This window comes from Tetrao urogallus (genome assembly GCF_951394365.1).
Source record: "Tetrao urogallus genome assembly, chromosome: 7".
NCBI lineage: Eukaryota > Metazoa > Chordata > Aves > Galliformes > Phasianidae > Tetrao > Tetrao urogallus.
The window spans coordinates 41,071,234-41,094,616 of NC_136820.1; the positions used below are offsets into that span (position 1 = coordinate 41,071,234).

Below are 23,383 nucleotides of genomic sequence, written 5' to 3' on the forward strand. Positions count from 1 at the left end.
TGACCCAACAAAATGTGTTGTTAAACATCAGCAATAGCCATTAGCTATTCCAAATTTCTACAGATAGAGACTGAAATGAAATGCATAGGCAAATTTTTAAACAGCTTTGCATACAAAGCTCAACTTACAAAACAGCAGATATCTTCCAAACTGAAGTCTACTTCAGTAACAGTAAATGTTTCTATGCATTTCTCCAAGGTTTGGCTCAGGTTCTAAATCCTTTCTATATGTCAGATAACTATAGTCTGTCAAGGAGGCTTTGTGAAGAAAAAAAAAAAAAAAAGCAACAGTAAAACCTTTTATAAAATTATTAGTGACAGTAGATTTGCAAATTGTTTTTTGGAAAATTTTTAACACTAAGAAGAAAGCATAGAATGTCCACGTCCAATTGGTCTCACTTTATTGCAATTAATGTGGCTCACCCTGTTCTTACTAATGGAGGATCTCAGCACTTGTGGTTCCTTTACCAAAACTGGCATGGAAATGTTCCTGTCATTCATACTAATTATTTCTTTCTTCTTTGTTTTGTGCTCATCCATGCCTTTTGGATGGATGATTATATTTGACATTTTCTTAACTAAAATTCTCAGAGTAGATTGCTTTGTTTCCCCTTTATGGTACTTTGCTAAACTCTTAAGAGACTTTTAGATGTGTTTGTGCTATGAATGCTCCACGGTCCTCAACCTTCCTGGGAAAGAATAGCTGTACTGATGAGGAAGACCTCTCTCTCTTTCTCTCGAGGAAGACTTTCTCTCTTATTCTGAATTTTATAGAACAGTTATACCTGCAAAGCTGGAGCAAGCTGCAAAAGCATTTCATGGCTGTTGGGTACCAAACTAGAAACCGAACCAGCCCTTGGTCTCCCATAGCCTGTATAAGACATTTTCTCCTTTAAACAAGTAGTCCCTAATGGCTGTGGTGTGACTGACTGTGATAGAGGCTAGTGCCTGAGTATCACTTCTACCTCCTTTTGTGATGTCCTATTTAATGAATGTCATATCCTTCTGAGGGGACAGCTCTGTTCCTACTTGGAGGCCTTGTGGCTGTTTTGTTCTCAGCCCACACGCAACACGAACAGCTGCTAATAGAGCACCATAGGATAAGGTGACCCTTCAAACTCTTCCACTGCGCAACTGCCTACACACTGCATCATCATGAACACCAGGCTGTTGAGAAGGCAAAATCAGCTCACCAAGCCATCTGTGTTAAACATGCGAACACACAGATGGAAAGACGGTTTGCAATGTCATTTCCCATGACATTTGAATGGCAGGTTACAAATGCAGCCATTACAAAAAGCTGCATTTCACCCATGAGGTAAATAATTGTTCATTTTGTCTTTTTGTTGCAGACTGGGATGAGTTGTCTCATGCTGCTGATGTGATGAGCCAAAGAGATTTACGTAATGAGGCCATTTGCAAACAAGGACAGATATTGTTGACATCATATAATGGAAAGAGACAAATATATATCTATCTAGTTTGGGCCTACAGTGAGACTGAGCTTTTCCAAACACCACCAACCATCCAGCTATGCAAGTTTGGAACTTAGATACTCTGGGGAAGCTCAGTGTTTGTCTTTTTCAGTGGTACATCAATGTATTTTGCAATGACAGCAACTTCCCTGAATTGACTCCCACTTTATACTCTGAGAGTTTTCACATCATCTTTGCCTTGAAAGACACCTCCATATCTTTTTGGAGAAGTTTGATCTGTGTTTTGTGTAGGTTTTTTAGTTTATCTGCACAAAAAGTATTAAAAACAAAACACTAATAAAGCCAGTCGTAAACACTTAGATAAACAAAAAAGGGGTGACACTACTGCATCCCTGCTAGAAGCAGATGAGTGTTCATCTTTCAATATGGAAAATCTCTACATGCTGAAGAAGCCATCAAAAACATTACATAATTTCTAGCAAAACTGTTGTTGAGATGTGTTGTAAATGTCAGCTAAAGAAAGTCTGCTTAACCACCTAAATATATATAAAATGGCAATCTACAACTTGGCATGACATATGCATATATATATATATATATATATATAATGTACATGAAAAAATACAGCTGAACCACATCATTTTAGCCTACAAGGGTAAGACTTTCTTATTCTGTTTGTTTGCCAGGTCTCAGTGTCCATCATAATTTCATTAGTCACTGAAACATATTTTTACTGCTTTCCAAGGGCAATATTAAGTGCACAAGACTCCTGTTATTGGCAGCAAAAATTAATATATAGGACATTTCAATAGGATCTTAGCATTTCACTACAATGATTTAAGAGAGGGGCCTTTTTTTCCCATGTTCTGGTGTAAGGAAATCACTTTATTTCACTTATTACTGTACAACCTATTCATTACCACAGCACTGAAACTTGAGAGAGAAGTAATTTTAATCTGCTATTGCAAGCCAGTAGATCTTGGCTCTGTTCCTGATCAGGAGTGAGAAACTGACCCCGCTGAGAAGAGGTGGCCAGAAAATGGCCATTGCTTTGGTATTGGTTGACTCAGGTGCTCAGTAGTGAAAGGAGGGTAATTACTGAAATATTCACCTAGAAATAACAAGCCAAGGGATAACTCAAGGAAAGCCACAGGGTGCTCAGTTTCCTAAATCCACCTCCCCTAACACAGCCCCTCCCAGCATAGTTGACTGTCTAGGGACCACAGACCTGCTTTCCATCAAGGCACCTTGCCTTAGGATCCAAAGCTTGTTTTCCTCCACAGAGGCAGGCTACATCTCAAGGCATCTTTTATTATTATTATTAAAGGAGACAAAAATGTGTCATAACATTGCATCCTTTCACAGCACAATCTGAATTGAACCATCTCTTGATTTCTGATGGAAAAAGAGTGGTGGGGTAACCTGGGATGCATCATATAGTCTAATATGCAGATTATGTTCTAAGAACACACTGGGTTGTAAGAAGAATGGAAGAAGAAATATAAGAAGCAATTTGAAAAAAAACCTCAATAGTAGTGCTGGCTGTCAAGAGCAAAGACCCTGAAGGAGAACTGTATTGTCCAGCTATGTATTACCCTGCGATTTGTTGAGGTAGACATCCTTGGGCACCAGAGAGAAGTGGCAAGGAGCCATCAGTCAGAGGAAAGTGACTCCATGGAGCTCAGGGACAGCTAGAGGCATACAGCTTCTGTGAAAGGGTGTTTTGACATGAGAACCATAGAGTCGTGTTTCCTAGCTCAGTGACCTCGCAGAGTGCTGTCTGTGCTGTGAAAAAGAAAATGTGCTCATTTCAGCTGTCACTGCTGTGTGGGCAAAGTATTATTATTATTATTACTGCATTATTTCATGGCTAACCAAATGTTAAAATGCAGTACATCACCCACCACTTCTCCACTAAGGGATATGATGGCTTTTCTTTCTTAATCTCTCTCCTTTTTTCTTTTTTTCTCTTTTTAATCAGTTTCATTTCTTAATGGATGCCGAAGTTGTTCAGGGAGTCAAACGAGTGGTGCTCAACCTTGGCAAGAGAGTACGGTGTTTTTAATGTTTTGTCAGTTGCAATCAATGAGAGAAAGTCTGATGTTTTTCTGTTCCTAACTGAGGTTTCTTTCCATTCACCCTCCAAAGATCAGCATCTATTTGCAAGGTGCAATGACTGCTGCACGTTTCCTGTGACAAGGAAAAAGTGAATGTCTGACCAGGTTGGAAAGCATATTATGCACACACATTCATACACACAAATGCTTTCATACACCCTTTACCCATGTAACTCTGAAAAGAGAAAGAAAAATGCACAAACACTGCTAGAGGGTCTTTGCCAACCTGCTACTCACCTGTGAAAATGAACTACCTAGATTAATTACCTGACAAAGTCTGGACCACAGCTGCAAGCTCAAAACAAAAGAGTAGCTTGTCAACAGGAGCCAAACCAGGGCCTTGAGTGTATTGGATTTTTCCTTTCTTTTCCTCTTCTTTCATCTTCTTTCATCTTCTTTCCTCTCCTCTCCTTTCATTTTTTCTTTTGCTTTTTTTCTTTTCTTTTTCTGCTTACGCTCAAGCAGCAGGGCTGTCAGCCATGAGGTTGCACAGCTGTAATGCAATTTGGGGAACATTAAGGAGGTGGCTGCTGCCTCAGCCACAGCCACCAGTATCACATGGGTAATGGTTAGAATGGTGATAGTTGTATTACCCTTGTATTGATTAGAGCTTTTATTTTCCCTGAAAGGACTCAAATGTTGTGCCAAAGAGACAGCTACTTCTCCTGGTGCGGAGCAGCCACAGTGCTCATGCTGCTGAGTGCAGGACCCAGCCTCTCACAGGGCTGCTCACCTGACCATAGGTTCTGCGCAGAGAAGAGTGGTGGGAAATATAGCACCCATCCCAGTAAAACCTTGGCCATAACATTAGGTGACAGAGCACCTTGACCTCCACCTATATTAAAAAAACCAGACATTCCCATTTTTACTGGAAATTGAGGTGCAAGGGTGAAAGCGTGTTTAGCATCAATATGCAGAAACTCATCTCAAATCCCCAATTGAATCCACCTGCCCAGATTGGCAGGACGAGTGAGTTTTTTTCATGCTGATTTTATCAAACTGAAAACAATACTGGAAGTTGCTGCAGCTTGAAGCTTATACACAGACACGGGAGCAGCCCTGATCTTGCAGATGAAATATTTGCAATGCAGGCAAGGGTGACCCGGAGTCAGCAGCAACTGTGTAAATCACTGCTCTCCCTGCAGCTGCCTGAACTTCCACCCTAGCTGCTACACCTCCAGTTGTTTGCAAAGCCTTTCTTCACCCAGGGGGAATTTTCAGTCAGACGCGTGTAGAAATACTCAGATTAATTTGATTTTTGAGGGTATACAGGGCAATTTAAGTGAGGTTTTGGGTATTTTTTATTTGTGTTTATTTCTCCCCTCCAAGCTGCCTTTCACTGCACATTTACTAGTTCTGGAAGACAACACCCTGCTGACACTTAGAGAAGCATCAGTGAATAAAGTCTGTTATACAGGCTGCAAAGCCATCTGGACTTTCTACTGAAAAGGTTGGACATGGTTTTAGGCAAGATTTTATCACGTCTGAAAAAAAAAGACTTCTGCACACAGTACCTCTTCCAAGGTTGATGTCAGGCTTTTTTTTTTCTTTTGTAGGTTGCAAAACAAAAAAATTGACAAACAGTTGAAAGGCAGTAAGGATGGAGATATAAATCTCTAGAGGAAGCTTTGTCAAAGGTAGCAGAGTATAAACAAAAAATAAATTAGTTTTGGTGTTATCAGAAACTGGACAGACTTCGATTTGTATAATAGTTTGTCTGGGTTTCCAGACCACCTAGACAATACTGCTGTGAGGCTGAGCGTGGATTCATTCAACAAAAATGTTTTTTTTCCTTCTCTTCTCGGAAAGGAAGAAATGGTTAAATATAAAATCACAGGAGCAGGCAGGATGGAGAAAGACAAGAAGGAAAATGTGCAATGGCAGGCAGCCTTAAATCCTCTCTCTTTGCCTTTGTTATTTTCAGGGGCTCTGAGCATGTGTTACCTTGCCTTCAATATTAGCCCAAGCCCAAGAATTTGCTGTAGCCCTTTTGTGCTCTTGCACATCCAGGTTTTTGCAGGGCAGTTTTGTGGACCAGAAAGTGCAGAATGAGGCTATGTGTCAGCTCCTCTTGGCAAAGGAGCCCTGAGAGCAGCGCAGGCAAGCAGCTTGCTGAGCAGAATTGATTGGGGTATCCTTCAGGTTATGTGCTTCTTAGCAAGTCAGCTAACATCCAATGATTACCTCAGAAGTTCACACTCTGGTAACATGGTTTTAGAGATTATAGGAGCTGAGTGTAGGACTGGAAAGCTGCAAGTTACTCTGCTATTCTCCCTGGAATTATTGTTCGAATCTTGGGACATACGTATGTTATCCTGTGGCTGTACATGGGATGTACATATCCCCAGCCCCCCATAAGACCTGTAGAGGTGTTCTTCCAGAGGTATGATGTGACAATGAAACAAATCTATTCATATTTGTATGGTCTCTTCTGCAAGGTAAGAATTGAACTTTTTATTTATTGTCTTTGATGCTGACTTCCCTGTGCAAAATATTAAAGCTGGTTGTCTCTTAATCATCAACTTTGTAGGAGTAAATATGCCACTCTGAGATTTCTTCTCAGTAGTTAAATAAATAAAAATATTTTATTTTGAATTTAATTACTGAGTTTATCTGCATTGTCTTCTTCTTCTCAAGAAGCTCTACTTCCGTTGGCCAATTTGAATAATTCACTCTCTTAGAATGAGACATTTTCCTCATAGATGGTATTTGCAAAAGAAATCTGACCTGCAGTTGGCACCACACAGTGCCCCTCCACAGCCTCCTGACCTTCTGCTTGGTCCTTCCCTTGGGCTCTTGCTTAAAGACAGGTCTGCTGAGACAACAGGTTTTGCCCAAAGGTGTTATCAGAGGGTTTCAGAAGGCCATTTCCAGCTTGCAGGTGTGGACACTTGTCTGGCAGATGGAAAGAAAGGTGATGATGAAGTGATACTTATTATTAAATAGACATCATGGGCTAAATGCTGAATTTTTGGCTTCAGGTGCGGGTTCTTAGCAGATATATGACAGTAAAACTCTTCATTAATATTAGCAATGTTATATTGAAGACTCGTGTTTGTCCAGTAAAGAACAGTAAGTGAGGAAGGGACTGATTTAAGCCCTGGTGCCACACACACACCACTCCAAATGGCTCTGTTGGTTCATGGGTGGCAGCAAGGAGCCAGCAGAAAGTATGATTATGCCTTTGCTGGCACAAAGTCACCATAGATGGCAACCATCCCTGTTATTTATGCATTTGAAGAGAAGCCCAGAGAAGGGTGAAGCAATGTGAAATGTCGTTTGCCTTAATACCTGTCCCAGCCAAGGAAAAAGCTGTTAGCAAGGTTACAGCTGGATTTTGAGAATCATTACAGCAGATGACAGCAAGATCTTTAGCAACAAGAAAGGAAAAATTCCAATGTCTGTATAGTAATTGTCATGTAGTGTATTATACAATTTGCTCTGCAGTGATTCAGAAAGTTGAATTGTGCAGTGCCTTGCTGGGATCAGCAGTTCAGAATAGATTAAATTTGTTTTGGACGCTGCCTGCACCCCGCTTTATCTAACAAAGCATATGTGTGATGGAGAAGGCTCTTAATGGTGCAGCTCCTTAATGAGTACCATAAACACACAGACATAGATTTTCAAAGTGGTGCTCAAGGGATTTGAGCAAGTATAGCTCTCTCACCGCTTTCAGTGTGTACCCAAGAGCTGTTTACTGGGTACATTTGGGAGGAGAGTGGACCTTAAACAGCCAAGAGTATTGTATATGACAAGGTTTTTCTCCTGCTAGTTTCCAAAGGATATTTGTTTTAATGAATCTAAGATGAATAAAACAAGAAAATAGAAAACTAAAAGGACATTTCTCAGGCAAAACTTCAATTTTATTAAAGAGATATGCCTCATAATATGAATCTAAAATCCAGATTGTATAGAGAGTGTAAAAGCCTCTATACAGAGTCAGCCATTCCCTGGTGCTGGTGGCTTTATAGAGCTTTCATCTAGTTAAAGAAAACCCATTCGTGCTAATTTAATATCTGTAGTGTACAACAGCTTGACACCTGAGGCTTGTCCTAAAGCAAGCATGAGGCTGCAAAGTGAATGCTACTTCATTGTTGTGAATTATTCAGCACTCATAGCCAGCCTTATGTGTGTCTCGGTAGGAAGCTGGCTGTTGGGTTAAGGATCAGTAAAAGAAAAAAAGCAAACAAACAACCCCTCCTTCCCGGCGTTTGTTAGCAGGTGCAGTATTGACTTCAAGAATGATTTTACAAAATTGGTATGGACATCCTTCATTACCAGAGCGATAAATGCAGAGCTGTACTCAGAAGCAGCAGAAGCTGGAAACTGAGCATGGCTTCCTTTAGGGAACAACTATACATGTCAGTGGAAAAGCTTGTTTCCTCTAAATTCATTGAAATGGTGCTCATTGGTAGCATCTTTTTAGAGCAAGATGAATGCAGACAGCAATGAATCAACCTCAAATAGAGGGGCTCATCTGTTAGCATCCCAACATTAACACACTAATGTGAATTTAAAGATTCTAATTAAAGCTACGTACAAAATGTTTTGCTTCTAAATAGAAAACCGTACTTTTTGGAGGAGCTAGGGCATTTAGATTTGACAGTATTTCCTTTTTTTATAGTATGCTTTTTTATGTATACTATTTTTTTTCAGTCACTCTAGGGGGTCCTGAAACAAATAAAAAGATACATTATATTAAGTTTGATTGATTCCCTGTAGTCAATGCATAAATTGAGAAAGCAGACCATTTTTTTTCACTGAGCTCTTGAAATAAATGCCTGTTTGATTTTTGTTCCTTCCTGTTGTTGCTACAAATTTCCTTTTAGATATTTAGCATTGATTCATCTCATTTACAAGATCATATCGTTGTTCTTATGGTCAAATTCAGAAGCTGATTCAATATAGCAGGATTTGCTTCATAGCTGTCTGTTTCTAAAATTGTCCATTTCTCTCCAAATACTCCTCCAGTAAAGTTTGCTTCTTTTTTTTTTTTTTTTTTTTTTTTTCATTTCATACTTGATATTTATGGGGAAAAAAAAATCAGTATGTTAAGAAAAAATACTGTGAATATTCATGTAGCACCTCCGTGATATTCATGAGTGAAAAACATTCTGAAGATATTTTAAACATTTACTAGGAGACCTTTGGGCTCTCTAGTACTAAGAGTCAAGCATCAGACAGAGGGAAGGGCATTTAGCTTGCATTTAGCCACTCTGGAAACATCACAAGTGAGAAACCTACTGCTGTCTCTAATCATTGGTGGAGTATACAGTGGATATATGAGCAGTTCATCAAAATCTGATGAACTGGTGTTTAGCAGTCATTGGGAAACCTTCCAGGCATAAAGATGCTGAGATTCACCAAAGAACTTTTACTAACCCTCCCATTTGACTTTTGTCCGATCTTAATTTTTCTGTGTGTGCTGTATCCTCCCAGCCCTAGTGAGCAGTATGTTATTATTTTCATACAGCCATAGGGTTAATGAATACCAAACAGCAAATGGGTACAAGGAGGAATTTTCTGTTCTGGGTTCTTTCAGTGCAGTTTGTCATTTTTTCATCTGCCACACAGGCAAACGCTGCCTCATACAGCAACCAGCACAGCATTGAAATTTAGTAAATGATCACTAATGATATAAATAATGGTGTAGAGGCAAATATATTCTGTGGGGCTTGGGAAATTAGCAGAGCAATCAGCTTCCAGCCGAGGTGAGAGGGGGAGAGACAAGCAGCCAGCAATTGATGGCTCTGAGCCCATGAGTCCCTTGCACAGACTGGACAAGACATCCAATGCAGATGAGGTCAGCCAAACCTTTACAAATGCAGAGCAAATTCAGAGCATTTGGTGATTACAGAAATGAGGGGTTTATTATGATAGCTCAGCATCATATGTAGCTAAAACATTTGTAATAGGACTATGAACAATTGGAGGAAGTTGGTGAAAGTGATTCTTTTGACTGAAATAATTGAAGCAGTTGATCTTCCCCATCGATCTTGATAAGAAAAGGATGAGGATATTCAGCATCAGAAATGTGTTGTTTTTGGAGTTTTCATTAGAAGCTCCATGTGGGAATGTGTTCCCAGCTGCTGCCTGTGAAGCACAAGCACTGTCCTCTCTGAGAATCACGAATAAGGAGACCTCTTTAAATCAGGATATACACAGGATATATGAGCACATCCAGATGAAATGAAAATATACCAGACACAATAAAATTACATTCATCTAGAATAAAAAAATCCCACATATGCTGGCCCTGAGGGATAAGCCAAAATGAGACATAATGATCAATGTTGTAGGAGTTATGATTGGAGAAAAATAATTACTGCACATCTCAAAATAAAAATTAAAAAAAAAAACAAACAAACAAATAAAAAAAAAAATCACAGTGAATTCTATGGAAATGCTTTGTTCTTGGAGTAGTGCTCTGCAAAAGCCTGTGCATGCTGAAGGAAGGCTGAGTTATGAGGGCTGTGCTTGCAGCCCCCAGACCAGCTACAGAAGTACTTGCATGACTCTGTTTGGAGGTTCTCATTACTGCCAATGACATTTGCCTCTCATGTGAAGTGGATAAAAGTCAAACGCTTTTAGCTCTGAAGAAGTGGCATTCATGTTGAAGGAAGAGACTTGCACTGAAGCTGCTGGGAAGAAAGGCAAGAGTGAACTCAGCCTCCAAGTGGCAGACTTCCTTCTTTCCATGGCATTTCCTGCTTGTTCTATCTTCTAGGTCCATGCTTGGCCCTTCTTACTGCACTGGGGGAGCTCCTGGCGACAGAAGTTAAATTGATGCCACAAGATGGATGGTGGAAGTCAGCCCATGACCTTCTGCCATTTCTCCTCTCAAGGCTGCATCTTGAAGATGATGTAGTGCCTGGGAAGACCCTATCTAATTAATTGGCTCTAGGGTACAATCACTTAGCAATGAATCTCCAACTAGCTACAGAAAACTTATTTACAAGCCTGGGAAGGAGTGTGTTGTGTAGCAGTTTGCTGTACATCCTGACTAGAACCAGCAATTCAGGACTGATATTCACTGTGCTGTGTTCTCTTCCCATTTAAGTAGTGAGTACTCCACAGGAAAAATACCAGCTTACACTGTCAAATAGTGCATGTTTCTCCCTTGAGCGGAAAAAAATAAGTAAGTGTGCATCTCCTTTTATCAGTGAAGGAAGATGTGAATTTAATTCAACCCAATCCCCCGCATTCATTGTCTTCAACATTTACCCCCAAATGTCAGTAATATCCTAGAAAATAAAGTACTTGGGAGACAGGAAAAACAGCATCCTTGGTGATATCTGTATAGTGGAATACTTCTTCCCATCCATATGCATATCTAACCTTTATGATATTACAACCCTATAAGCCCTAAGACAGGATTTCAATAGCAAATGTTTACTAAAGGCTTTCTCCTTCATAATCTATTGATTTTAATATCCTTACTACTCCAGTTGAATGTCAGTTTTACCCCAAAGACTGCCATTGCAAACTTGAGCACATTTAATTATTTATGCTATTTGAAATATTAGTGTTGAAAAATGACTGAAAGTTTTTGATTCTGTAATGGAAAGATCTAAAATTTGATTTTCCCTTGTGAATAACACCGTTAATTTGATATGGTAATAGAGGAGAGATGAATACTTCAGACAATACAGTGCTGTTTTAGTAGTAATTACATCTATTTTTCATTTTCCCAGCCTACTTTAGACAATAAAATATAGCTTGTTAAGCATTGTAGTACATCCCAGCCTTCCTTCAGAATGGAAGTCTTAGTATTGTCTGCTTTCTTTCTTCTGCCAGGAACCTGAACAGATTCCTGATGTTTCCACTGCTGACAGTAGGTTTTTAGGCAGTGTACATGACTTCAGTGCAACTAAGAACAGATTTGGGTCTCAGTGTGGGTCTTGCAGTTTTCTCTGCCTCGCTGCTATCCATCACTGTATTAGTAAGAAAGGGTAAAGATTTGATCTCAAAGATATTGCCTTTGAGACAAATACTGTTTGTACAGAAAAAAAAAAAAAAAAAAAAAAAAAAAAAAACATCTAAGGGATGATCTATAAAAGCCAAGATTTTGAGAGCAAACAAACCAAAGCAGGGTATTTGAAAGAAGCACGTCATCTGGACGGTCAGTCATTTTGTAGAGCTGCATTTTTTCTTCCTAACATGTTAGGTACCCATGCACATGCCCAAAGCTGTCATGGCCTAGCTCATCCTGCCCAGCCATGTGAATTCACCTCTTTGAGGGATGAGCCTGAAGGAGTATCTCTGAGCCAGGCACACTTCTACTGCCTGCAGTGGGGCTTTGGTGCTCTTAGTCAGAGTTCTGACTGTCCACATCATTTTAGTTTCTCCTTCCCTGCCCACAGCTGCTATTACACTGTCATCATGTTTCTTTTTCACAAGGAATGTTTTGACTCTTTTTTTCCCTCCATCTTCTAAAATTTTACCTTTTTCTGCTACCAACCTGGTAGTTGTTTTGAAGCTGCCAAGATATATTTGGCTCTTGTATTTACTCCAGATGGAGACTCTTATTCTCACTCATATCTGGCAGTAAGAACTATGGTATCGCCAAATGCAACTTCTCTGAGATTTTTTTGCTAATGGAGAGTAATAAGACTGGTTTCTTTTGTGCAGGGGTTGTAAATTCTTTCTGATGGCAGATGACATAGTCTAGCATATATCCCAAAAGTTCAACAGGCTCACAATGGCCATCAACTGTGAGATTTTTCTGGTTTATATCCCATCAAGAAAGATAACCCAAATGTTCACCTTTTAGTAATCTGGGATTATTGGTTAATAGTAAAGCAAGAAAATATCTGAAATAAAATATCAGATTATAAACTAAGGAGGGGTAAATGTGTGAACACTTGCCTCTACTAAACCTGTCTTCTATGCATTAAATACATTTGTTATCTATTTTGTTTCTCTGAAAAAACTGAAAGCCAGTCTAAAGATTAAATAGGCAGAAATCCTGCTGTTGATTGCAGAGTGTGTGACTGGCACAAGGCGTGTTGGAGGAAAGGCAGCACACTGCAGTTCTTGTAACTTATTGGTGTCAATAAACTAACCCTACATGCTGCCCTGCCACTGGGCCTGCTTTCAGGGCTGCATTATTCAGAACCCTGCACTTAAACTGCACTGCATGCATCAATCCATGGGGTATCAAACCCCTCACGGGCTGAGTCCCGCATGTCTTGACATCTTATTTTTCTCTACATACTTTTCTTCCTTTCCACTGTACTTTGGAATAACCAAAGACAGAGCAGTATGATTGCCCTTACATGACCTCTTGGATTAGACACTGTGGTTCTGTTTTGTTTTCCCGCATCTTCCATTTATGTATGTATGTTACTCCAATGCTTCTATTGATTTCACTGGCTTCCTTTTAGACAATGCATTCAAGACAGAAAATATTCGCCTATTTATTCTAGATGAGAAGCTTCACGTTTAGTGGATTTGCTACTCTTTAATGTCCCAGGTCACTCCTTGAGATCAGTAAATACTGAATTCCTTATCATCCCTAAATGTTATCTGAAGTCATGTCGTTATTTTGCCTTTAGTGAACTTTCTGGCTTTGGAATCTACTGCCAAATGAAGTAAGGAAAGCTCTGACAATAGGGATTTTTAAATTCAAAGTTAAAAGTTATTTGTTCTATTTAGCATTTTTAAAATGATTCTTTTAGGAATTGCATGTGCCTCTAAGCTAATTAACTCTTAATGAGTGCAAAATGCCCTGGGATGCAGATTTGGAGGGTAGTCTAGAAGTGCAGGCATGGATTGAACTGCAGTACTGTAGGAGATGAAATCTGAGATTTGATGCTTGTTTAAAATGATGGTACAGATAGTTTTATTGTTATACTCTTTCTTTTCCCCTTTCTTCCTACTCTAACTAAAGCTGATCAGATTTTCAGTCCGCCATATGGGACCCAGCTATATCTGTACTGCAAATACACTTTAGTTTTCTGTTATGGATGAAGTCACTCTCCAGTAGGGAAAACAAGTTAGAAACAAACTTTCATATTATGAAAGACAGGCAGTGTTCCAGCACTGAGCGCATAGCCAGAACGTCGATAAATCAGAACACCTGGCTCTGCCCTGCTCCATGCTATTCCCCTGGACCAGTCCCTCACCCTTTTAGTGCCTTCATTCATTCATCTGTAAAGCAGCTATAATTGCATTTATATCACAAGGGTGCCTTGATGCTTGACAAATGAGAATTGACCCAAAATTCATCCTTCAGAAGCACTGTATGAGCAATGCCTCGCTCACATGGTGGTTGTGGACAATTAGATTAGAAGAGGTTTAAATGTAGTCAAAGTGAAATTCCATTTAGGAACTGTCAAACGGTTCTCGATAATTTTTCTTAGTTTTCATCTAATTCTAGTGTAGAATTTTGCATGTATCTCACAGATGAGTTTAAATGCCTCTTTCCTTTTTTTGCAACAAGCCAGCACATTTTACTCCATGTTATATTAAACTGTCTTCCTTCTTGTGGGTAAATGGCTGTTTCCAAGAGCAACACCTTGGAAAGCTGCACTTAGCAAAGCAACGAAAAATTGTCATGTCAAAGGAATCCTATCTTTATGTACTTGATCAAGTTACAATCACTTGCAAGAATTGTCCACAGAAAAAAATATTGCAGGTTTTATGGAAAGGAGGTGCCTAATTGTTGTTGTGTTCTATTTAATTCATTTTTATATGTATTTTTCTGTAATAATATTTAAAAATTAAGCTGACTTTCATCAACAAACTGTGGAAACATATGGTGTGTAGCCTGTAAAGGCTCTCAGTGGCACAAGTATTACCAAAAATATTGGTGAATTAGAATCTGCTTTTCTCTAAAAAACATTTGTATGTTCTCCCAGTTAAAATACTATGTTTTCACCACGATGTTTTCACAATTAGTAGTTTTAGAAGAAAAAATACATAAATCTTCTTAGATATATTTCCTTACTTATGCATGACCATGGAGCTTTCAGGGCAAGGGAGGCTAAATATCACCCTCAGCATCTTATCCCTGTGTGCCATGAGCCCACCTACAAGCAGACCCATTATAACAGGACATCATCCCAGGTGAGCTTAGCCCAACCCCAGAAGAATAGCAGGGACTGTTGCTTGGTCAAGACACCTTTCCTACCAAAGGCTTGCTCACTTGGGACCAAACACTACAGCAGGTCTCTAGCCAGCACCCCAGACTAATCTCTGGTCTCCAGGAGCTGGCCTCAGAAGGATTTCTTTCTAAGCTTGGTTTCACCTGAAAGCTCAGATGGCTCAAATTTAAAATCCTATGTATCTTACTTTTTTATGCTTAGACTGGCAAAGCATTTTGAGAATAACTCATGCTCATGAACAGCATTCCTGTGACTTATCTCTAATGTATGCTTGAAAGACTCCAAACAAAGTGAACAGATTAAGTGAATTAAAAGATACTAAATGTTTCTTTCAGGGAAACAATTCCAAGAATTAGTGTTCTCAGGAGCACCTCAGATGTTTTAGGTTCACATTTGCATGCAGTTTACAGAATTCGCTACTTAGACTTTTTACCCTGTTTGACTTCAGTAACTAGCTTCTACCTCAGTACAAGCTCATCATCAAAACTCACCTTTACTTCAGTCTTTTGACACCTTACCTCTAACCCAGTCTTCAGCTCAGCTCTAAGGCTTAGTGGCCTAAAGGAATTTTTCCTTCATCAGTATTCATTGACAATAAAAATCCTGAGAAACAGTAAACCTTGACATTGGTGATATCTAACCCACATCTCCATGGTTTTGTGGGGCAGATGTTCACCTCTTCATCTCTTACAGGACCAACACATATTCTGTGAACTGATCCTCCACCAACCGGCAGGAGGCTCAAGAAAAGTCCCTTTACCATTAATCCTAGTCAAAACGGGTCTTATTTTTAAGTCACTTCATTTGGCCTTAGAACCTCACGCTAGCCAAATCTGAGGGGGTTGAGGGCAGTCAAAAGAGATGCTCCTTTCATCTCTGCTCAAGTAGGTGGTGTCTAATTCTAAAAGAAACTTCTCAGCAGTTGACAGCAGGTGATTAATCTGCAGAAACGCCCAGGTGCTTCAATCAAAGAAAGTGAAAGAATTCTTTCTGACTGTGTCTTTCAGGACTTTGCGGACTCCGTGTACCAAATGGTTACACAGAAGTTCCAGGAGCTGACAGACAATTTCACTTCCATGCATGCACGCCACAAAACTCTTGCAGGAATTGTGATGACCAAAGGTAAGATATTCTATCCTCTCATTTATTTTCCTTGGCATTTTTCATGACTAAGTAATACATTATTTACCTAGTCCACGGTATTGAAGGATGCCTTTGCTCCCACACAGAACAATAAATAGTAATGCAGAGAAAAGAAGCATTAAATATTTACATTTCAAGTAGGTTCACACAAAAAATATTGGCAACAGAGGTAAAGATTTATTCATAAATATGTCCCTACATTTCTGTGTCTACAGGACAAAATGCAGACCTGTCTGATTTTGCATTTTCTAATAGATGGGGTTTTGGTAGTTATCAATAACAAGGCTGTATTATTTATTAACTGGGTTTTTTTAAGGTTTGGAAAAATTGAGTTCTGTTTGTACAAGACCACTTTAAACTTTGTTTCAGACTGACAGTAAAAGCAAATCTCAGCCTGGTTTCTTTCCAAAGAAAAGAAACCCAAAGCATGCACAGTTTTAATTCTGCACTTCTCTGACCACAAGAAGTAGTTATCAACGGGGTCAAAATTTGATATTCACACATGATAAGAGTTAACTGAAGGATACATACCATACAGAAATCTTTATTTCACTGATGAAACTGTTGCATAAATGGCCTTTCCTCCTTTGCGAGCTTACCTCAATGCAGGCACCTCGGTATTTATGACGCTGCCAGCAGAAGAGAGGCTGCCATAAACTTCATTCTCATTCAGACACATGGAGTGGTGGTCTGAGTTTAGAAATGAAGGGATAAGCTCACAGGGGAAGGACATGTATAATTCATCCAGGCTTGTCTTTCTGGTTCTTTTTAACAATTACATTAGCTTGACTCAACAGGAACATCTGTGAACATTGCGAGGCAGCAGGATGGAGACAGGATTGTCTGCTGGGTCTTCTCCAACCACAGAGCCCAGATACTGATACAAATTCTGTGCAGAGTAACTTATTCTTCTTTCTGATGTGATAAGAGTGAGCAATGAAATCCAGAAAGAGCCCTCCCACTATGTTTTTATGAGTCCCATGCCTTTGGTGGGTTTTTATACATTCATATTTCGCATTCTTCTTAGTCATCTTTAGACAAAGTATAATTGTACTTCTGTTCATAAACCATTTTTCTCAAGGCTTCCGTTTTAACTCTGAATATCCTATTATGAATTCCCCCAACTTGTCAACTACCCAGTTCATCAATACCTTACTAGTCTTGTGGAGCCTAAGAAGTAGAATCACAGATATAAAGTGATTCATGGAAGATGCAAAGCTAAGAACAGCCTTATCTTGGCATGTTTTCCAGGAAGATCTGAGTTACTTCCAACTTGAGAAGGTCTGCCAGATATCGCATGACAAATAATTCACCATTTGTGTCATCCCCTGTACTAAACTTGTAGCTTTGTAGCTCTGTTTTTTTCCCAAAGGGAGCAAGGAACTGATCAAATATGGCACAGACACTCTTTTCCTATCACAGAATCAAATATGTACAGATTTCTCATGTTTTCAACACAGAATCTGGCAGAAAACTTAGATCTCTGAAAATAACATACTAATGATACCAGTGAAAACAAATCTGGTAATGTCTAATCGTGTTTGGTATTATAAACAACTCTTTCAAAAAAAAAAAAAAAAAAAAAAAAAAAAAAATTTATTTTTGCCTTTATTTCTCTTTTACGTAATCTCAACTAGAGACAGATTTATCTGTGCTTGTAGGGTTTTCAGACAAAGCTGGTAAAAAGCACAATGTGATTCTGCGGTAACTACTGTTGAGATAATACAAACTCTCTACAGACAAAACAGAATTGTGCTAGATTGGTTTTCTTTTCCTGAACTCTGACTTTTTTTTTTTTTTCCTTCCATTTCAGTTTCCCAGGGAAACCGGGGAGCTACATTTGGTCTCTATAATTGACTTATGCTGTGGCACCCAGGGCAGATTCCAAAGCAGGGGGAGGGAGAAGTGTAGAAAATGGTGTTATTGACTGGCTGTGAATGTTCCACAGTAACAAATCTAGTCAGCAAAACATTGCAGTCCAATGTATTTGCATATCTTTTGCTCTGAATTGTGATGAAACTTAACATATCAATACCTTTTGTGAAAGTAACTTTTGACTAGTAGATACCAATATATTCTTTCAAAATTTTTACCAAGGTGAGAGCGAACTATCCCACTGGTTGATGTGATGTTTTCTTATGTAATATAGTAATTGAAACATGATAATAAGTCAAAAACCAACTTAACTGATTGTAACACTTTTTGCCAGAATGATTCAGGTGTGTTAATTGAGAATACTGTGAATCAGACAAAGTCCTCAGTCTTGACTTTCTGTCTCATATTCAGTTTTTCTGGTTGCTGCTAAGCAGACTTTATCTTTAAAATACTCTCAAAAATTACTAAATTTGACTTTTCAGATGTCTCTTATGGTCATTTATGGTTATACATTTTAGATGTAGTCTGTGGTCACAGAATCATAGAATTATTCAGTTCTGGTGGGATCTAAGGTTCTCAGAACAACGCCTTTCTTCCAAATGTTCATACCAGCCCTTTCTTCACTATTTCCAGGGACTGGCTTTTATATTTTGAAGTTGGCAACACTCAGGACAAAAAGACAAAGACAGCAGATCAAGAGAAAGGAGGAAAGGGTGTTGAGAAATATCGATGACCGCCAATAGAGGGAGACATATTTCATCTTTCATGCTGAGTGCTGCGATCTAAATGCAGGTGGAATTCACAGTGTTTATCCACATCACTGACAGAGTTTGCCTTTGCAAGCTCTGAAAAAATATGAGCATACATTTGTGTTCTACATGAAATCAATGAATTCAGTAAAGAATACCTGCTGCTCATTGCAAAAGTGCTGATTGCTGAGGTCATTTTTGCTAAGGAACCCTCCCATAATTACTATAGGCAAAAGGAGACTGCTATTTAAACACTATTTTCCCATTTGTGTTTGACAAATCTTAGCAGTTTAAATACCAATAGGAATCTTTTGTCATGCCTTCTGTTAAAAATGAAGCATTAAGAAAGTTCAGTCATTTTCACAGGAGCATGGCATTCATAGAAAGAGGTTATAAGTTGATTTCTCATTTCAATTTTCTCTCTTCTTCTATCCTTTTTTTTTAAAAAAAAAAAAAAAAAGTCTGACAATCATTTTGATGTTAAAAGCAAACTAGGAGGTCTTTTCAGTTATCTTGTATGAAATAAAGATGAACTGGACAAAAGAGCCCTAAATAGCAATTTCATGCTGTGATAAAAGGTGGTAAATTATCATCTATACCTCATGGAACAGATCTTAATAATTGCTAAGTGGAATAACAGAAAGAAAGTAAAGATGACAATATGTCTCCATGGATCTTTACAGTATATTAAGATTCATAAAGCCTGACATCTAAGAACAATCAAGAATATTGATGTCCAATTGCCTTCCCTTCTTTAGCTTATGTAGTAAGTTGGAAAGTAGTAAAATACAGTAGAAAATACAGACCCTGTGTAGAGAATCAATCTGCTCCATTCCAGATTAAATTCAAGCAGCCAAAAACCAGTTAGAGGAACTGAATGAGTTACAGCATGGCTAATCCCCTCAAGAAGACATTCACAGGGGGAACTCAGGCTTTCCAGACCCATTTGCATAGGATACTATGCAGGATAAATGGATACTAAGCACCTGTGTTCTCCTGAGACATGGGTTTTCAGTGAGACTTAGATTTCTGACATGGAAATTGGGTGCCCAAACTGCTGACATGTTTTTGAAAACCTCATGAGGTCTCTTCAGCTTCTTCTTCCTGATGCTCTTAAGGAGGTGGCCCAAATTCATCTGTCATGCTTGGAAATGTTATTCACTGCTTATATGTGCCCAAGCTGACACATCCCCACAAGATGCTGGGTTTTCCTGAATCGTTTTGAAACAATAGCTATCTAGTTAGAAACCATACATGTCATTGTGGTTCTCAGAAAACTGTTTTTCAGTTGTTAAAAGCCTTAAAGCAATAATCTTCAGAATGTCTCTAAGTACCTTTGAGTTCAATTAGAACATCATGTTCCACAGTTGCAATTCTATTCCACATTGTATGATCTGGATTTACAATCGGCATACTGGGATTTCTGTGACCCTATAGATTTAGATTTCCAAATTCCAGCCCAAAGGACAATATGAGGTTCAAACTGTGGTTCCACCAGTTCACCACTTCTTTCAAAACGTGGGCTTAAGTGTACTGCTGCAAGTACTCTCCTCACAAGGGTGGTACAGTGTTTCTCCATTTCTTCTGATAAACTGGTGCTAAGGAGCAGAAAATAGCTCAAGATATATTGTCTTAGAGACAGAAATTATGAGATAAGATGTGACTGTACAACCTACTTCTTGCACCAAGTGGGGAAAAAAAACAGGCTTAAGGTCATCTCCCCATCCCTTGTTATATATTTTATATTAAACAGAAATTAGAAAAATGCATGCACCAGCACAGAAGCAGGGCTTCCCTTTTCAAGGTGAGCACTCCAGCCCTTCCTTGCTGCTGCGGTCTAACCTAAATCTGTCCTAGCTGTTTGGTAGCAGAGATCCAACAAGAATATGAGAGAATGCCCTATTCTCTCTGCAGGTTTAGGAACTCCCATGGTAGAATGACCCAACCTGAGGAGACAATTGATCCCCCATGTTCCACCTGTTGCAAAAGCTGTAGGCATCTGAAGCACTCCTGAGCTGACATCTCCATCCCTGCTGTGCCCACTGGTTGCTTTGGTTTCCATTTCAGAGCAGCTGGTTCTTCACAGACATTGATCCTTTCATTCCAAATCACTGACTGCCTCTGGACCTTTAAACAGTATTTCTGAACAATATAGCAACTGATATCTCTCAAAACCTGGATATAGGCAAAGCCCTGTTTTTGAGTTATGCATTGCAAAATATGAAAATGGAAAGCAGACATTCTGTTCCTGTCCCTACATATAAGAAGCAAGAAGTTGGGAAGTTCAGATTTTCATTCTATTCTCTGGAAAGTCAGACTGGACATTGTCCACTTCCAACACAAACAATGCATCTGATCCGAAAGATTAACATTTAAAATATATAAAAGCTTATGGACATCAATGACTGGATTTCTCTGTGGCCCAGTAAAAAAGTTGGGAAGATTTACAAAATGAAAGTATACTTAAGAAAAGAACATTTGAGAATAACTTTCTTCTACACTTACCTTCCAAAATCTGTATTCAGGATTTCAGCCTTTCTCACTGTAATTAAGGATCCCACTAGCACAGAAGACTGTCAATTTACTTAATAGTTAGATATCAGTGGCACAGCATTTTTTAGAGAAACAGATACCTGTATGCAGAACCTGGCAAGGAAAGTGCGATTCACTTATTTTAAAATTAGAAGTTATCTGTAAGTTGCAACATAGCTGTTCCTGAAGAGAACTTATGTTCACACTCACATGAAAGAACCCTCAAATAACACTGATTCTGCCACTGTTAGTCTAGTCCTCGTGGACTTGATATGGGGCAAAGCATGTGGAGGTCTCCACTGACCCTCCCCTCTTCCTGTCCTCCAGAAGAAAGGGGAAGGGAAGGGAAGGGGAGGGGAGGGGAGGGGAGGGAAGGGAAGGGAAGGGAAGGGAAGGGAAGGGAAGGGAAGGGAAGGGAAGGGAAGGGAAGGGAAGGGAAGGGAAGGGAAGGGAAGGGAAGGGAAGGGAAGGGAAGGGAAGGGAAGGGAAGGGAAGGGAAGGGAAGGGAAGGAAGGGAAGGGAAGGGAAGGGAAGGGAAGGGAAGGGAAGGGAAGGGAAGGGAAGGGAAGGGAACACACTGGGGCTTGCAAGCACAGCACCATCTCCTTTCATTCCTTATAGAAGCAGATCTGATGGGATTTTCTACTTTCTGTCTACTAAGGAGAGGAGAGAAATGGACCATGGAAATGAGAACTGGGAGAGACCAGTCCATTTCCCTGCAAGTACAAGATGGCTCCCTGTAGTGCATTCCTGAGTGCATTTTTCTGATCTAGATTTAAATGAATCAATTACCAACATGGCTTTCAACACTACCTTGGGAAAGCATTCTAGTCTAATAGACCTCATTGTTAATCATTCTCACCAGTTATTTGGGCTGTTTTTTATTTCCTGCAATTTCATTCAAGGTCCTCAGTCACACTGTCCTTAATTGTGCATTTGGTACCCACCTCTCCTTGGAGATTGTACCCTTCAGCTATTTGTAGGCACTTAAATCACTTTCACAGGCACTGCCTAGAAAAGGCTTTCACATTTAATTCTTGCACTCTTTCTGTCTAGGTCAGTCTTTTTTGCAGCCCTCTGCAGTTTTACCCGTTTTCTGATTCACCTCCACCTGGGCTCTTTTCTGGGCTGGAAAGGAGACTTACTGGAAGGACCTGCATAGGAGCATCTTGCAAAATGAATTAGGTGCAAGAGCTCTTTGACCAAGAGATCTGACTGAGCTTTTTAAAGCCATCCTGTGTCAAAAAGGAATTTTTCTTCTGGTCAAACTGGACCTGGGCTTTGTTCACAAAGTAGTGCCTAGTGGTACAAGGAAGCTGAGCATTCCCAGCTGTGAAAGAAGAGGCATGGCCATTTTCATACAAAACCATGGGCCTAGATGCCTAGCTTCCAGTGGCAGAGTGGTCTGCCCCTACTCTCTGTCTAAGGAACATGAGGAGCCCTGCAGACAACAGCCCTCAGCAGGATTACCCACCAGCAGTTCGCTCTGTACCTGCTCCTCCCACAGAAACAAACAACATGCTCTCTTTCGCATAGCCCACAGTATTTTGACAGCAGAAAAAGGAATCCCTGCATAGCTCCAGCATTTCAAATTCTACATTCCGCTTACACTTCTAAATATCTTTAACTCCACTGCTGGCAACTGCTATATTCCTACTATTTGTTAGCCATGTGTTTGTTATTCAGACTTCTAGTACTGCAGTCTTTATGACTGGCAAATTCATATTGCTAGTAGCTGAACGCATATTGTAAATTGTACCTGCTCTGTATTCCTACATATGACTTCTTGTCATATGGCTGCATGTCCATTTTTTGGAGTAGTGAGTGTTCTTTTTTCCTTGCACAGACCTGGCAACAGCAGAGCTCCCTGTGATGGAAGTGCACAACCTGTGGGCAAAGCAGGCTGTGCAACGCACCCATGTCTCTTGAGCCTTAGCTTTCTTGATTTCACCATGTGTTGATAGCACTCTTCTTAAAACCTCAGGAGAGGGAGATGTAGAGCATCACCAAATTATGTGGCAGCTGGAAGTAGTCCAGACTGATGGACATAGGTGAAGACATCCTTCACTTCTAGTCATAGACTGACCCCTAAGCAAGGACAACTGAAGAAGACAAATATTTCAGCTCCTTTTCAGAGCAGTGTGTGCATTTCCTGGTGTTTTCACAGAATCGCTGGCCCATTAAGGTTAGAAAAGACCACTAAAATTATATGGTCCAGCCACCAATCCATCACCCCATGCCCACTCAACCACGTCCCTCAGTGTCACATCTGTATGATTCTTTAAAACTTCCAGGGAGCACTATTTTGGAGGGCACAGGGAGAAGAGTTCCTTTGGCACTTTTGCAGAAGCTTTTTGCATGTGGCCCCTGTCTGCAGCCTGGTGGTGCTCAGGGGCTTGTCCTGGAGTGCTCATGCACCCCTGG

At 39.7% G+C, this 23,383-nt stretch overlaps 1 protein-coding gene across 1 annotated transcript in view; it reads left to right on the forward strand.

The window, feature by feature from the left end:
• ADARB2 (adenosine deaminase RNA specific B2 (inactive)) overlaps positions 1–23,383 on the forward strand; it is a gene marked incomplete at both ends in the record, with an annotated part of 289,606 nt that overhangs the window by 221,438 nt on the left and 44,785 nt on the right. The window contains one exon of the mRNA XM_079538144.1: positions 15,668–15,782. Coding sequence (XP_079394270.1) covers positions 15,668–15,782 — 115 coding nt within the window. The remainder of the gene's footprint in view (positions 1–15,667; positions 15,783–23,383) is intronic.